At 43.3% G+C, this 14,953-nt stretch overlaps 1 protein-coding gene across 1 annotated transcript in view; it reads right to left on the reverse strand.

Annotated features, from left to right (window-relative positions):
• LOC139330867 (teneurin-3) overlaps window positions 1-14,953 on the reverse strand; it is a 140,841-nt gene that overhangs the window by 65,252 nt on the left and 60,636 nt on the right. Inside the window, exons 4-5 of the mRNA XM_070962008.1 lie at window positions 13,786-14,011; window positions 4,936-5,174 (exon numbers count right to left, since the gene is read on the reverse strand). Of these exons, the coding sequence (XP_070818109.1) occupies window positions 4,936-5,174; window positions 13,786-14,011 (465 nt within the window). The remainder of the gene's footprint in view (window positions 1-4,935; window positions 5,175-13,785; window positions 14,012-14,953) is intronic.

Here is a 14,953-nt window from a genome sequence, read left to right on the forward strand (position 1 = left end):
AAATTGCTTTGAGGTGAATAGCCCTCAATTTAAGAATTTGCATAAGTTATTCCTGTAGCCTAGGCCAGTCCAATTAATATTTATGGGCCATGAGCAATTCTCTTCCTGGGCAAGAAGGTGGAAAAGCTAGCCTCTAATCTCTGGAGTCAAAATTTGCCCTGTGGAGCACCTCCACTTACAACACATAGGAGGGTGAATTAGTAAGTTTACAACATGTGTACAGAAGCACAAACACCTCTGCACTGGAAAAATGTAACACAAGCCCCAGAAAATCCTCCTGGCTCTGCTCACAGCAACTTCCCCATCTTGTTCACATGATTCTTGGAAACACAGCAGTGATTATGCTACAGGTGAAAGCTGTATCTCTTGTTTCTAGGGGAAATAAATATTATTATTCAGCTAAGTAACCGAAGGCACTAAAAACATGACCGACTCTAAAACTTCTTGAGTGTTTTCTGTTAAAATATGCAACGGATGCCATTCTGATGGCCTTCGTCACCAAGCGTAATTAGCCCATTAACCAGAGAGAGAGAGGTGGCCCATCTGGAGTCACGGTGTGCCAACAACAACCTGGAGCTCAACAGCCACAAATGATTGAGATAAACATTGTTTTATGCTGGAACCTGCCTGTACATCTCCCCACCAACATCCCCCGGGGGGCTCCTCGATATAAGCCGCACAGCTCAGAGCAAGATGTTCCTGTTTTCTGGGACAGAGTCTCCAACAAACCCAAATGGAACGACGACGTCTCGAACACGACATCGACCAGGCTAGGGTTTGTTTAGTTTGGTCCTGTGGCAACTGAAGCAAGCTCAATGTCACCTTCTGTTAGTCTCTGTGGGATTTCTAGGATTTCTTATTGGCATTACATTACTATGAGTGTTTTTCCAACACGGCACACACTACTGATGAGTAGAGCTACCTGTTTCATCCACTCTCCTCTTATTGAAATCAATTAAGGTCAATCGAGTTCAAACAATGTCAATAGCGTCATTAGAGGTATCACTTTAATCCACAAGCCTTTGCTGAAAATCAGGATGAGAATTGGCTTTATTGGCCAGGCATGTGTGTAAATACAAGGAATCTGACTCTGACTCTTTAAACACTGCACTCATTGTACTGGAGCGTTGATGAAGGAGTAAACAATGGATAGAATAAGATGTACAATGTGTAGGTATTTGTGTGAACTGATTTTCTCCTTTTCCAATTAATTTAATTGTAAATTTCAGGAATTATTTTCTTCCTAAATGAGAAATCTATAAGATGCACTTTAACAAAGCAATAATAAAAAAATCCATGCTTCATTTAAAGACACATTTAATCAGAATATTCTCTACGTATGTCTGACATGCAAATGAAAATGTCAGACATGTTCAGTGAGGAAATGTTCACATTTGCTTTTGTTGTGTGGTTCTAACAGAAAAAAAAAAATCCACATGCTCTCTCTGCATCCAATCAGAGCATCAAACCTGGACTCGGTCCTGATTTGGCTCCCTCTGTCTGAACAATTGCTGAAATAATTCCAATCAGGCCAGTTTGCAGCGCTGGAACTGGAAAGCCTCACCTCAGCAGGTTTGCGCCTCATTTGAAATACAGGAGCTGCTGCTGTGGGTCAGCCAGAGTCCAGTTTAGTGGCTGCTCTGCACGTAATTCTGCAAACTCATTCCATAAAAAAACATCTTCTTTGAACTCATTTGTTTTTTAAGTAGCGTGAAGTATATTAGTCTTAACTTGAACTTCAGAACAACAAAAAAAAATTTCAATATAGAACAGATGCAGATGCTCCTGTTTTTGTCTGAGTTTGACTTTGTACGAATGGGATTGTGAGAGCTGACAGTAGAAAGGTATTAAAGTACGAGTGCACATTGTAGCTATTTGAGTCATTGCACCTGGCAGGTGAATTGGCAGTGGATGAAAGAGAGAGGAAGTGGTGGAAACACTCTCAGACACCTGAGGCAAGTGGCAGAGGGCTGCATCTGTTTAACTCACTCGAACACACGCGCACACACCGCACGCACACACGCACGCACACACTAAAGGAGCTGAAGAACCAAGCACACGCCCTGGAATCAGGCCAAAAATACAATTCCCGAACATCCGACAGGTCTACAATTAAAACAAGTTGGTGATTGTTGGGATGAAAATGCTGTAAATGAATCCAATCTGCTAAAAGTGTTAGTGACAACAGCTGAACAAATGACTGTTTCTGCTCGGTTTCCCCGTGTAAACTGAGCAGATCTGTCACGAGCGCAAGTACAAATAAAAATAGCATCTGATTCCAGCACCCAGGAGCAGCCGAGTTATAAAAAAGTATGTATATATCCATACTAATTTTATGACGCGAGATCATGAACGACAACAAGTAACAAAACAGTTAAGTCAATAAAGGGATTGTGAATATTGACATTGATCTCGCGCATTTATGACCTCTCCTCCAGGAGAGCACTCCTCTCTCCATTCACCAATAAAACACTGGTTATAAGATCTTCCCAACAACCCCATATTTCTCCTTATACAACTGTGTCACATTTCCCCTGCCTCCAAGCTGGATGAATACTTATATATCCGCTCGGGGAGAAAGGCACAGTGTAAAGATTAAGGGCTTGGATGACAAGGGAGGGCATGAGGAGAGATGAATCTGTAAGGGGTTTATTGCCGTGGTCAAGATTCTAAAGGTTAGCAAGAAGTCAGCTTTGACACACGCTGTAAAGAAAAAAAAAAAGGTCCTCATAGGAAATAACGCCCAAAGGAGGGAAAGAGGATGAGTGTTGGTTCATCCTCCGGACCGACATAAAAGCATTTCCTGTTTGACAGAACGGGCTTTGGTTCTAATACAACAAAGGCTTTGTGGACCAAGGTCTTCTTTAAAGTTCAAGTGTTTGGTTCGGTTTCCTCTGTTACAAGAGTTCAGCTCCTCAACTTGTGTTTGGTTTTGACGTGGCCATCTGCTCTGGCCATTTGAACCTCTCTGCCTGTGTTTTAACAGGAACCCCAGAGGATCTAAATTGGCTGTCGTTCTGTGAACTGGGGATCACAAGTGTGGGGATGATGCACAGCCCCCTGTCAAAGGGAAACAGACAGGAATGCCTTGTTGGAAACTGTACTGGGGCCATGTCTGCATATCTGACTGAGAGCTTAGTCAGACAGATGCTACTGAATCATATCAGGACATCTGAAATTTCTGCAAAAAGGAAAAGGCAGTGGAACAGAAATACTCCTGGCAGAGATCAAACTCCATACAGAATAAGAGGCACGGCGGCTTCATTCACTCTCGGCAGCTTGTCTATCATTGGTTCTGTTTGACCAAATGACACGTCTAAAGATTGTCCAATGCCACCGCCGATAATGGAGCCATGTTTTTCCACCCTGGAGCTGAAATAAACATGTCGCCTCTGGCACAAAAACTACTGGTTTTCATGCACACGTGTGACAGCTTGTGCCGCTCCTCCACATCAGACAATAACAAGCATTCAGTGGCAATACTTAAGCAAATGCCTCACTGTACAGTTAATTTTGTCTGCTTAGATGGTTCATTCGTTTCAAATATATAGTATTAAGATGTCAACGTTTGGTACTGTCGGCATCGAATAGTGTTACGGTGCACAAACTCTATCCCTTTGAAAGAATATCTGCTTTCCAGGCTGGGAAATGCAGGCTGTTTTTTCCATGAATTACCCTGCTGCAGAATCAAAGGGAAAGTTCTGGTCTAAACCCTCAGTCGGTACAAATGTTCAGCCTTGAATATCTGGTAAAGCGGACAATTTACAGATAAGATTTTCACCTCCCGAACTAGCCTCCAGGCACAATCATGGACAGAACCTTCTAAGTGGACCAATGTGACGAGGAAGAGAGAGGACTTTTTTAATTGGAGCTCGTGTCGCCTGCAAGTTTGAAGGACAGCTGTAGATAAAACGCCGTTAGGAGTGTGGCCTTGAAGTGATGAGGCTAACAGCTTGTTAGCTGTACAAATGAAGTGTTGGGGAGACCGTGTTAGTAGAGGCGAGATCGTAAGAGTGTGTCTGATTGAGACAGAAAGAGACGTGAGCAGTCATGAAGTCTTTTGGGGTCCAAATCGAGCTTTAACTGCTTGACAGTGAGTCCAAGTCATCTGCTCGTAAGTCTTCATAAACAAGCTGCTGGTCGACATGAAAAGACTCTCAGGTCTGAATGCTGACAATTAAAATGGTATGGTTTATGGTTTTGACATTTTCATTTCAAAGCCGTTTTAATTTTTCCCATTGCAGACCTTCAACACATCAGTCTGATAATTAAATATGTGAGGACTGACTGTTGCTGTGTTTATTTCGTCTTACCTCCATCAAAGAGGTTATGTTTTGGGTTCAGTTTGTTTGTCTGTTTGTCAGCAGGATTACAGAAAAACCGCTGGCTTGATTTTGAGGAGACTTGGTGTGAAGGGTTTAGCACGAGCGAAGGAAGGATCTATTACATTTTGGGATGAATTCAAATAACAGGAAGCAGAAACACAAATTATTTTTCACTTTCATTAATGTTGCGAGAGAGAGCATTTGGCCTTGGCAGAATAACCATGTTTGAGATCATTCTAACAGGTTTGGAAATATATCCAGACATACATGTGGTCTTGCTTGCAGCTTTGCATAGAAGAGTGGACCACTGAACCCTGGCAGAGGTCTGCGTTCTCCAAGCGCCCTTCTAGTTTTGACCGGGTTTTGTCCAAGTCTCATATCAAAAGCTAAGTGATGAATGTTTTAGTCAAGACTTCAGGGACTCAAGTCCCAAGTTAGTTAAATCTCACATGCTAATTTTTGTGGCTTCCTACAAGACTGACTCTGGAGATGTGTGTGTAGAGACAAAACTATTAATATGATAATCTTAATAATGTCATGCACCTTTTTCTAATTTTGCAATTGGAGCTCAGGATCTGTCAACATGGGTGCAGTCTGAGTGCAGCCTTACCGATGCAGTAGCACAGAATGATGGACAGAACCACAGCTATCCCCACAGCGATCAGGGCGGTGCACTTCCAGGAGCAATGTTTTGGTGACTTCTTGAACTTGAAAGCCCCTCTGGACAGGCTGTTTCTGGGCAAAGGGCGCGCCGGTGTGGAGTAAACTGTCCCCGTCGCCATGGTGTAACCGGGGGCTGCTGCGCCAAAGAAAGGTGTCGTTCCTGTGCCCGTTTTAAAAAGGAAGTGCCTGAAGACGGGGAGGAAAAAACAAGAATTAGGAGAAAATACTGCACAAACAACTGCAAAATAAGAGATGGTTCAAAAAAGCATCCCCAAAGTCAAAGGCTCAAAGAAAGTCCACATTAAATTCAAACAGCCAAATACAATAAAAAATCACCCAGACGCAGTTTATGCAGTATACCCCGCGAAGGCAGTAAATCCCATGTGTATCAGGCTGCAAAAGGAACTGGGTTATATTGTAATATTCAGTATAATCCTGACATTGGAAAAGGTGAACAAAAAGTACCTCATAAAAACAATCATCTCCCACTTGCCCTTTTACAACTGGGCCTTTGCTAATAGCCCATTATACCTGGGGTAATTAAGAGGGTTTAATCAAATGCACTACGGAGTGATCGTCCTATTAACTTTTAAACCCCACGTGAAAAGCTCTTAAGTAAATGAATTAAGCCTTGTTGCCACTCTTGCCACTACTTAGAGATTAATACCCAAATGCCTCCAGGCTTATGGGGACGGCCAGGGAAATTGGACAGATTGACCATGCATTCCTAATGCTCTTCCAATGCAGAACTGTAGAATTTGTCCATTTTTGACTTAAAAAAACAAGAATTACCGCTTCACGGTTGTACTCCTCCACCAAACAGTCAGGATGCAGTGTACATCCATGTCCAGACTAATATATGAAGAGAAGATTATGAAGGAAAGCTATTAAATGTATTTTTTTTGGCTAAATGGAAGTTATCACTATATTGACACGAATGATTCCAGTGAATAAATCCCAGTGAGACATGCTGTCTTCACTTAGAGACTATTTTTACAGACGAGGGCAGAGGACGGACAGAGAGCTTCATCACATGGTGCAGAGACAATCATCTGAAGCTCATTATCAGCAAATGTGACATCTCCTGCATGTGTGTCTGTCCTGAGAGAGGGCTCTCTCCTCTGACGCCCCTCCTCAAGCTTCTTTCACTTCGCCCATTAATGGGAGTTGTTCCGAGCCGAGGGTCTGAGGATGGAGAATCGTTTGCTGTGCAGACTGTGAAGCCCCACGAGGAAAATTTGTAATTTGTGACAGAAATGTATACATTAAATTTTATTTGACTTAGATTTGTTGTTCTGTTATATGTCCATAAGTGTGCAAGTTCACCAAGAGAGAAAAAAAATCCTCTTGTGTGTTCACATGCTTGGCCAATAAAGCTGATTTTGATAGAGTCTGAAGTTGTAGCCATGTCAGTAAACAAAGCTTCAAATATGGATGTTGCTGCGAAGAAGCTATAAATTGTAGCGTGGATGCTTCACACACACCTTCGCCCGGCAGCACAGACGATCTATACGGTCAGCACAGTTTCAAGGTGGACACCCAAGATCAGTGTCACCAATTCAGTGTCTGGCCAAAGGTGAAATACTGTCACAATCTGCCCTTCTCTTCCTGAGTTACGGCGTTGAATAATGGCCAGAAAAGTGTTTTTGCAGAACGTTATGATGTCACAGCGAAGGTGACATTTGACCTTTTGGTTATAAAATGTCATCGCCTCATCGTTTTATCCTATGAGACATTTGTGTGAAATTTTGTCATAATTAGCATTTAAATTCTTGAGCTATGGCCAAAAATGTGTTTTGTGAGGTCAAAGTGACCTTTGACCAGCAAAATCTAATCAGTTCATCCTTGCGTCCAAGTGGACGTTTGTTCCAGATGTAATGAAATTCCCCTCAGGCGTTCCTGAGATATTGTATTCATTATGAGGCGATGTACGAACGTATGGACAACCCGGAGACATAATGCCTCCAGCCACGGCTGTTGCTGGTGCGCAGGCAGAATAAAATACCTTTAAAACAAATGATCTCCCTTGTGTTCAGATAATGGATACTCTAAATGAAAGTCTTAACTTCTTCACCGGGATTACTTCAGGTGTTGAGCAAATACTTGACTGTAAAACGTGGTTTATGTTAATTAGCAATGCTAATAAAAAATCTGAATAAACAACACAGCCTTTCTTATTCAGCTGAGGGTCGCTCTGCATGAGTGCACTTGTCAACACTCGCTGTTACTCACAGAACGACACCTGAGTGTACCTGCGCAGCGCCGCTACAGTCATATCTTATCAACTGGACCAGCTGGTGGTTAAGTGCCTTGCTCGAGAGCACTGGAAAAGGGTAAATAAGGAGAGGCAAGTGCTACAAATCCACCTCCTCGTCCAGCATTCTCCAAACAAATACGTCCAAGATCATGAAAGTCCTCCTTCCCTGCTGTCACACCCTCTACTTTCTCTTCTTACCCAACATTTTCCAGTGTTTCTTATGGTCTATAGATCCCAGGAGGTGCGGGCTGCTGTGGAACCGCTAATTTAAATACGTCAATAAACTGATAAAACGGTGTTTGCTCATCAATTACTTGTGCGGCATCTGTGAAGTCTCCATGTAAGTTTTGCAAAGGCTTTTTTTAAGCCTGACTGGGAGTCTGTATAGGAAGAGCTTGAGAACGGCTAATTGGGTGCATAATCTGAAGCTGAGCAGTTAAGGATGGAACAACTTGCTAATCAGCGTTCCCCTGATTACTTGATAGGAGCGGCGGGTCAACAAGCTTTAGGGAAGCTGCACCTAAACCTGTTCATTAACTATAAGATACTTTGAGTTGCACTAAACATTGTGTCTGCAGACTTAGTGGTCCAAGGTAAGGCAGGGGGGGGAATTAATGAGGAAATTAGGAAAAGTTCCAACAGATTTGTTTTACAAGGGACACATTATAAACCTACACCACAATGCAATGCTCATATTTCAGCCCTGCCTCTGATATTTCGGCTACTTCCTCTCTCCTGTGAGGATATCTCTGGGCTAAAACCTCCTTTGATCAATTCTCGACTAGAAGAACAAATGTCAGATTCGGATCGTCTGGCTCCTGCACACCCCGATTGACACGTGCGGTCATGGACAGGCAGGGATTCCATTTAAAGGTTACGGTGTGTCACCGCTGGAATGACAATGCTCTGGTCTTCTGCGACTGAAGACGCTCAGATTCTTCAATCTGGAACAAGCTGTACTGTAGCTGCGGCAGAGTCTCTTAATACGCAGCTGGGTATGAATTGAGGTCAAAACTTGGACAACGTCGGAGGCGGCAGACGCGTAGTCAGACACACAGGCAAATAGACACCGCTATCTGGGGAGTTAAGTGTAAGTGGATGCAATCTGATGAGGCAGACATAAGGGGACGTGGACGTGTGAGTTCATGTGTGTGTCTGCTGGGAGGTGTATGTACTCTATTTGAGGGAGGTGACTACCTATCGCAAGTGATCATGTGGAGACAGCTTTGCCAGTAAATAAGGGTCTCACATGTACCTGGGCTCTTATTTATGCAAATATATGAGCACATAATGTTCTCATGGCCTCCAAGTCAAAGACACCTGCGCTGGAAAGAACAAGGGAACATCTGTACGGCGCTCCAGAGCCTTTCATAACACTGAAAACCGCATGACACATAATAATGAAAAACTGTATCAATATCTGAAATGAAAACATGTATAGACAAATCTTAAAATGGTGTTTATTCACACAGTGTAGTTGACTGAACAATCTGAATGTATATATAATTACCACAAACATATGGCAAGCCGTGGGTGGTTTTAAACTAAAAAGTCAGCTGTATTCCAGTCATTTATATCCCTTCTGCTTTGCGTGAGAGAGCGCAGAGCGAAACTGAAAGTTGTCAGAATGTGTACCGAGACAAATTCCTGCGCCGGACATTTATTTGCACTCAGCGTTTCGAGTAATTCGGCCGCTGCTGTTTTTCAGGTTTTTTTTTTTCTTTTTTCCTAAAGAGCAGAGTGAAGGGGTCTAAAGATGAAATGCTGTTGGACATGATTAACAAACAGCGGACGAGTGTAAATGTCTGCAGCTATACACACTGGATGACCGGCTGTAATTGATTACAGCCAGTGTGATGCAACAAGGCACATTACTATGCTAATCCTGCCAGCCCTAGTGATAGCAATGTGGTGCGCTGTGAGTGAGAGAGAGCGAAGGAAAAGAGACAATCAAGAGAGTGTGAGACGGCGAGAGAGAAAGAAAGCAAATGAATGGCCGTGTGATCGCAGTGTGTTTGTGTGCACGCCTGTCTGTCCCATTGAGAAGCCTGTAACACAAAAGCAGCAGCCACCCTGGTCTCCTCTGCTCTCACAACACTGCTTGTCATCAGGATGACATTTGAAAACATCCTCACGGAGGACAAAAGACTAAACAGTGAGTGGGTGGATTTGTCTACGGCTAAGCTCCAGCTGGAGGGGCGAGAGAGAGACAATGCGAATCGAAGCCCTCAGAATATGTAATCTGTCTATTAGCCGCTGTTCTGCGTTAGCATTAGCATTTCAAGGTGAGAGCTGGAATAATCAGGCCGCTTTAATCCATTGCTGAAAAAGAAAGACTACAGATGTGGCGGGGGTCGCAGTGGCTCGTTTTCACACTCGCCGCCGTTGCCGTCGCTCTCCTCCATATCGCCACCTGCCCTCTCGTCAGGGGGCCTGCTAGCAGGTGCTATTCTGGTACAGCTAGCTCTGCACCGTGATGGTATTTCAGACGAGCTTTTTTTTTTTTTTTGTGCCGTCCTGCCCACGGAGATCAGCGTGGTGCCATCTTGAGTCGCTCCCTCAGAGTGCTCAGATTGTTTGCACATGGAATTTACTATATTTAACGAGTTTGATTAGGTTTGGCATAAGAGGAGCTCAGCTCTTATGTACATACATTTAAGATGGTTTTATGAGTCTAACTCTTGGCCTGAGACAGTTACTTTGCTGTTTAATCTCGAGGGACAACTGTGTGCTCCACCACAAGCGACATGCTGGTGTATTTTAGCTACTGCAGGCTACATTCGTAATGAATAAATATGTTTTATATTAAAACCTATTTAGATTACGCTTCACTATCTGTCCTCCGTCCATGAAAGCTTTTACATTTGCTGGCAAAAATCATCTGGAACAGATGCAGTTTATGTTGCCAGCAGCAGCAGCAGCAGTTCATACTGTAACCTAAAATAAGAAGAAAATATTGCAGGAACTCTGGAATCACCACAGAAATGTGCGCTTGGCACAAAAGATGTTGGCAAAATAAACGAAAAGGAAAACATGAGAAAAAGGAAAAAAAAATACGTCTTGAGGATTACCACTTTGTCTACACCATCATCCACTTTGGCAGGTAACCAACACCGCAAGCTCCTTTCTATTCCAAAAGGCTAGTTGGCTGGTGTCTTAACACATGACTAATCAGTCCTGGTGCGATCCTGACACTGAGGCTGGTGTGCAAAAAAAAAAAAAAAAAAAAAAACAGACAGAGAAAGAAAAAGTTCAATTTTCCTCCACGTTCCTCCTTGTGAAGCATGACTGTCTGACTCGTGATTTACATGCGCATCCCACACAAACGACGACGCACACACGAAAACCAAATCCTACTTGGATTACCTTTGCTATTCTTTTTTCACCCCCGAGAACAATTCTAACACATTTTCCATCAGGAAAATGTACTGTCTGTGGGACCCCGCACCACATGATGATTTTGGAGCCGAGACATAATTTCATTTCACCAAAGGACTCCCCTGACACATGAATCCAATGAGGATTGACAGTACATTTATAACTGCAACGTGTGGCTGGGCAGGCCTTCAAAAGACTCATTCTGAAGTGTCATAACGACTGTTCTAGCTGAATCTCATTGAATCTAAGTGAAAAAAATGCTGAAGTGGGCTCCAAAGGACATACATATGTAAAAGCCGGCACCTACCTGCATCTTATCCACTGGAGCACCCATGGAGCGTATAGATCGCGCCACACACACGTCAAACATACAAATTCCACACACGCTGGCACAGTCTATTTTAAACAAAGGATTAAATACTGCACAGGAATAATTACCGTATATGTGCATCGGTCTCTTAAGGGACATGGCAATTCATTTTATAATGAAATTCAAGGAATATTTCTAATTGAAAATATCACACAAAACTATTTCAGTGAAGCCAAGTGGTTAGTAAGGGAAACCTGAGGGGTTTATTAAAAGCATTCCACTCTGAAAGATCTGAATGTCTCCTCAGCACTTCAGAATAGCAACGAGCATGATCGCTGCTCCGTTGCAAACTAATTGAGCCCTTTAAATGGAGCAGTCTTGGTTATCATAAAGCAGAACAAAGGCTGAAGTAGATTAATGCTATAAACCCATCAAATGTGTAATACCAGCATTTGTCATGATGACAAAAACTCAGTTGTTTCGTTGTGGGATGGAGACTTTCTCATCGTCTTACTCAAGTCTGAGTTTCAGTTCATTGGAGATAACTTCACCAGAATTGCTGCGCTTGGTGTAAATTTTCAATTTTACTACACATACTGTGTTTGTGTTTAAGCCCAGATAAGCTGATAGTGACTGACGTCCCATTTCTTCTTCTTCTTTCTTCACTTGTCGAACGCGTGTGCTTGATGGCGAGCACAATTCAAGCCTCTCACCGCAGCCTTGGCAGTGAGATCACAGCGAGATCAGCGGCTTTACTCGCTTATTCACCATTAATAATGAGCAGTAGTTACAGTCGTCGTTACTGAGTGTGGCACTTCACACAAGAACACTGAAAGCTATTCACAGAGAAAGCTAGTTGGTATTGAGTCAAATTAGCACGCTCGTGCTTTGAAGACCAACACTTTCATGCAAGGTTACACACACATAATTCATTACGGCTAATTGCTGTAAAAGTAGCTAATGCTGTCAAATGAGGGCTTTATTTTCAAGGAGATCATGTCACAGGCAATATATCAAACACCATCATAACATTGTGATTTATACTTGACACTTTTTTTAATCAGCTGCCTTGTTCGTAATAATTTACTGTCTGCGCGTGTGACCGCGTCTACTGCGCAGCACCAAGAAATCGATCCATAGTCAATGTTGAGGACTGAAATGAAAGTTACATGTCTGCAGCCACCTAAATATGTGCTGCGCCAGGACTTTGCTGGCCCAAAAATCCCCTGAAGGCAGCCTAATAAATACTTTCTGGAGCTTCTGTTTACATTTCCCAACCTGGTGGTTTTCTTGACATCTGCAATTATGTGGTGAACCAGGTCTTCCCTTTTGGCCCCGTTGGTGCGCAGCAGCCCTCTGTTCCCACCCACTGACAAGCACTTGATTTAGAGTCCACTGTGGTGATAGTGATTTATGCCTCGTCTGATGATAGGTGTGCACATATTGTTTTGTCGATACGGCTAAGACAGCTCAAGGTCATTGCACGGTTAGTATTCAATCACTGCATCTTCCCCAGAAAGCGAAACTGTCACCACATATCCCAATTGATTCAGTCAGATCATAAGAGGTTGTTACTTCATGCTGCCACAGACGAAATTCAAAGTTTACATTCATCTAAGCCTCGGAAAGGGTACAGCGTGCCAGGGAAATATCAGGCTAGAATGCAATCATCGACTCGAGGCCATTTCTGAGTCAGGGCGCAATGTACCACACTTCATTAGCCAGGATATTTTGAGCTCACTGATTAAGAGAGATATAACTGATGTTTCAGGAGGAAATCTTGGCAGAGGCTCTTATGACAAAGTAGTATCTTGCACAGCAAATTTTGATATAACACACAATCCGCTCACCGAGTTCCTTGTTAAGTTATAGCGTCTTTGATTCGAACTGGGCAAGCTTTCTGATATTCACATAGTTCAGTCTAATCACGCACTCTCCTTCTGAGCGTAGGTCCATCTAATTTAGCAATCAGTCCTTAATTGTGGGTGCATACAAAAAGCAAAAACCTGACAACATTATTCTCAGCAGAGGAGAAACAATGACCGTATTTATCAAACTCAGCGGGAAACATATTATGCCATGCACAATTTGTGGCATGATAATTCATCCTGATGAGGCGTAGTCCCTAAAATAGGCTGAAAAATCAGCCGGCCCGGTTATTGCCGGTTGTCTTTGGAAGGATGTAGCCCACCACTTCACTGCACTTCTTCTCAGCAGACAGCGAGAAATGTCACTGCTGGAGTATATCATGTGCTGAGGTTCACGCCATCAAGTACTGAACTTCATCCTGCCTGGATGGGTGACACTTACTGTGTGCTTTCCAGAAACCTTTTGCGGGTCGTACAAATGAAGGTGAAGGTGTGACGGAGCAACAAACGCGCAAGCATTAATAGAAAACTGATAATTCGTGTTTGTCAACAAAAGAAACACACTGCTGGTTCAGTCACGACTGAGTGAGTCACTGTTAACCCTGACTGTGAGTTTTATGAATATGAGCCAATACCTGATGTCTGAAAAACACATCAAACAGGCCAGTGGATGCAGCAGACAGTTGATTTCAGGGAACCAAAATGAGGGAAACAAGCTCTCAAATTAAATGAGCAAAACAGCTCCCGTTTCCTTGCTTGAGTTTCAAATGTAAAATTTATACAATTCAGTTGGGAGCGCACATCAAAAGTTGCAACATGATACGCAAACAGAAGTCAAATTAAAATGAACATTTCGAACAGCAGCTTGGCCCCTCGCTCATTTGTCTCACATCATTTTGTTTTCTGACTCAGTGAAAATGGCTTGATAACAGCACCTGGGCCTGAATTTCCCAGCTCTGCTGTAGGTCAATGTGGGTCACTCACCTGCTCTCCAGGGCCACATTGCTGCCCAGGACCCAGCTGTCCTGCAGCTGGACGCATTCCGCCGTATTCTGCAAGTCGGCCGCCAGGCCGGCTGTGGGCGGCGGGCTCGGGCTCCTCTGATTGGCCAGTGAGCTGCGGCTCAGGGACGTGATGGACGGATGTTGCTTGTGTGGGGGTGGGGCTGGTGGGAGAGGAGGTGGGCCTTGCTGACTGGTTAGATGGTCACCTAGAGAGAAGCAGACACATCAGAATATTAGACTGTGTCTCCATAATAGCTGCACAATCATCAAAAGCTGAAGTAATTTGTTTTGCCGATTAAAATTCAGTCAGGCTGGATCGCTAAGAGACAGCAGATGGATCCGAGTATGCGTCTGCCTTGTATGTAAGATATGACAGCATACAGCCACCTAACAGACCCAGAAAAGCAAATACAACCAAGAGCAAGACATTAAAATGAAATGCAACCACTGCAAAAAGACGGAAAATAAGAGCCGCTTTTATGGCGACACACATAATAATTGTCGCAAAACGCCACACGGCTGACAGTTGGGTTCTCTTAAACAGAAGGTCACTTAGAGAGGCAGCTGTTCTTTTATGGGCGCTTAACGCAATGTTTCACGTTTGATTACAGCCAGAGAAGACTCTCAAATAACTAATGACCAGAACATCCATTAGAGCTCTGAGAGAACAGGTTTTCCAATTTCACACAAAGCTGTGTAATTGGCCCCCAGAATGGCATGTGGTGATTATCTATCCATCTTCCCTGTTTAAAAAGGTAAAAACCCACAGTGCTGACAATTCTGATTTGCTCCAATGAGCCCCAAATGGGTATCGTCTTTCTTGCCTTACAGAGGCTTGGAGAAGATTGAGAAAGCTTGGGGAGATGTGTCTTCAAGGAGCTGTTGTTTTTGCATTGACAGCATGAATTTTTATGAAGCCTAAAGGAGTTCAATTTAGAGCACACAAACGCTGGAGGTCGGCTCTGGTTCACGATTTAACCTTTGCTTCCTCAACCGCGCTTAAAGACCTTGTGGAGTTAAAAGCCAAGGATCAAAATCTCATTCACTGAAAGGACACTAGTCAGTGTTTTGAAAAGAGCTTTTAATGACCGTCCAATTTTTGTCCTTGTCCATGTGTTTCTGCCGTTCGCTCTGCCCCTCTATGCATA

The sequence above is a fragment of the Chaetodon trifascialis genome, chromosome 5 (assembly GCF_039877785.1).
Source record: "Chaetodon trifascialis isolate fChaTrf1 chromosome 5, fChaTrf1.hap1, whole genome shotgun sequence".
NCBI classification, from domain to species: domain Eukaryota; kingdom Metazoa; phylum Chordata; class Actinopteri; order Chaetodontiformes; family Chaetodontidae; genus Chaetodon; species Chaetodon trifascialis.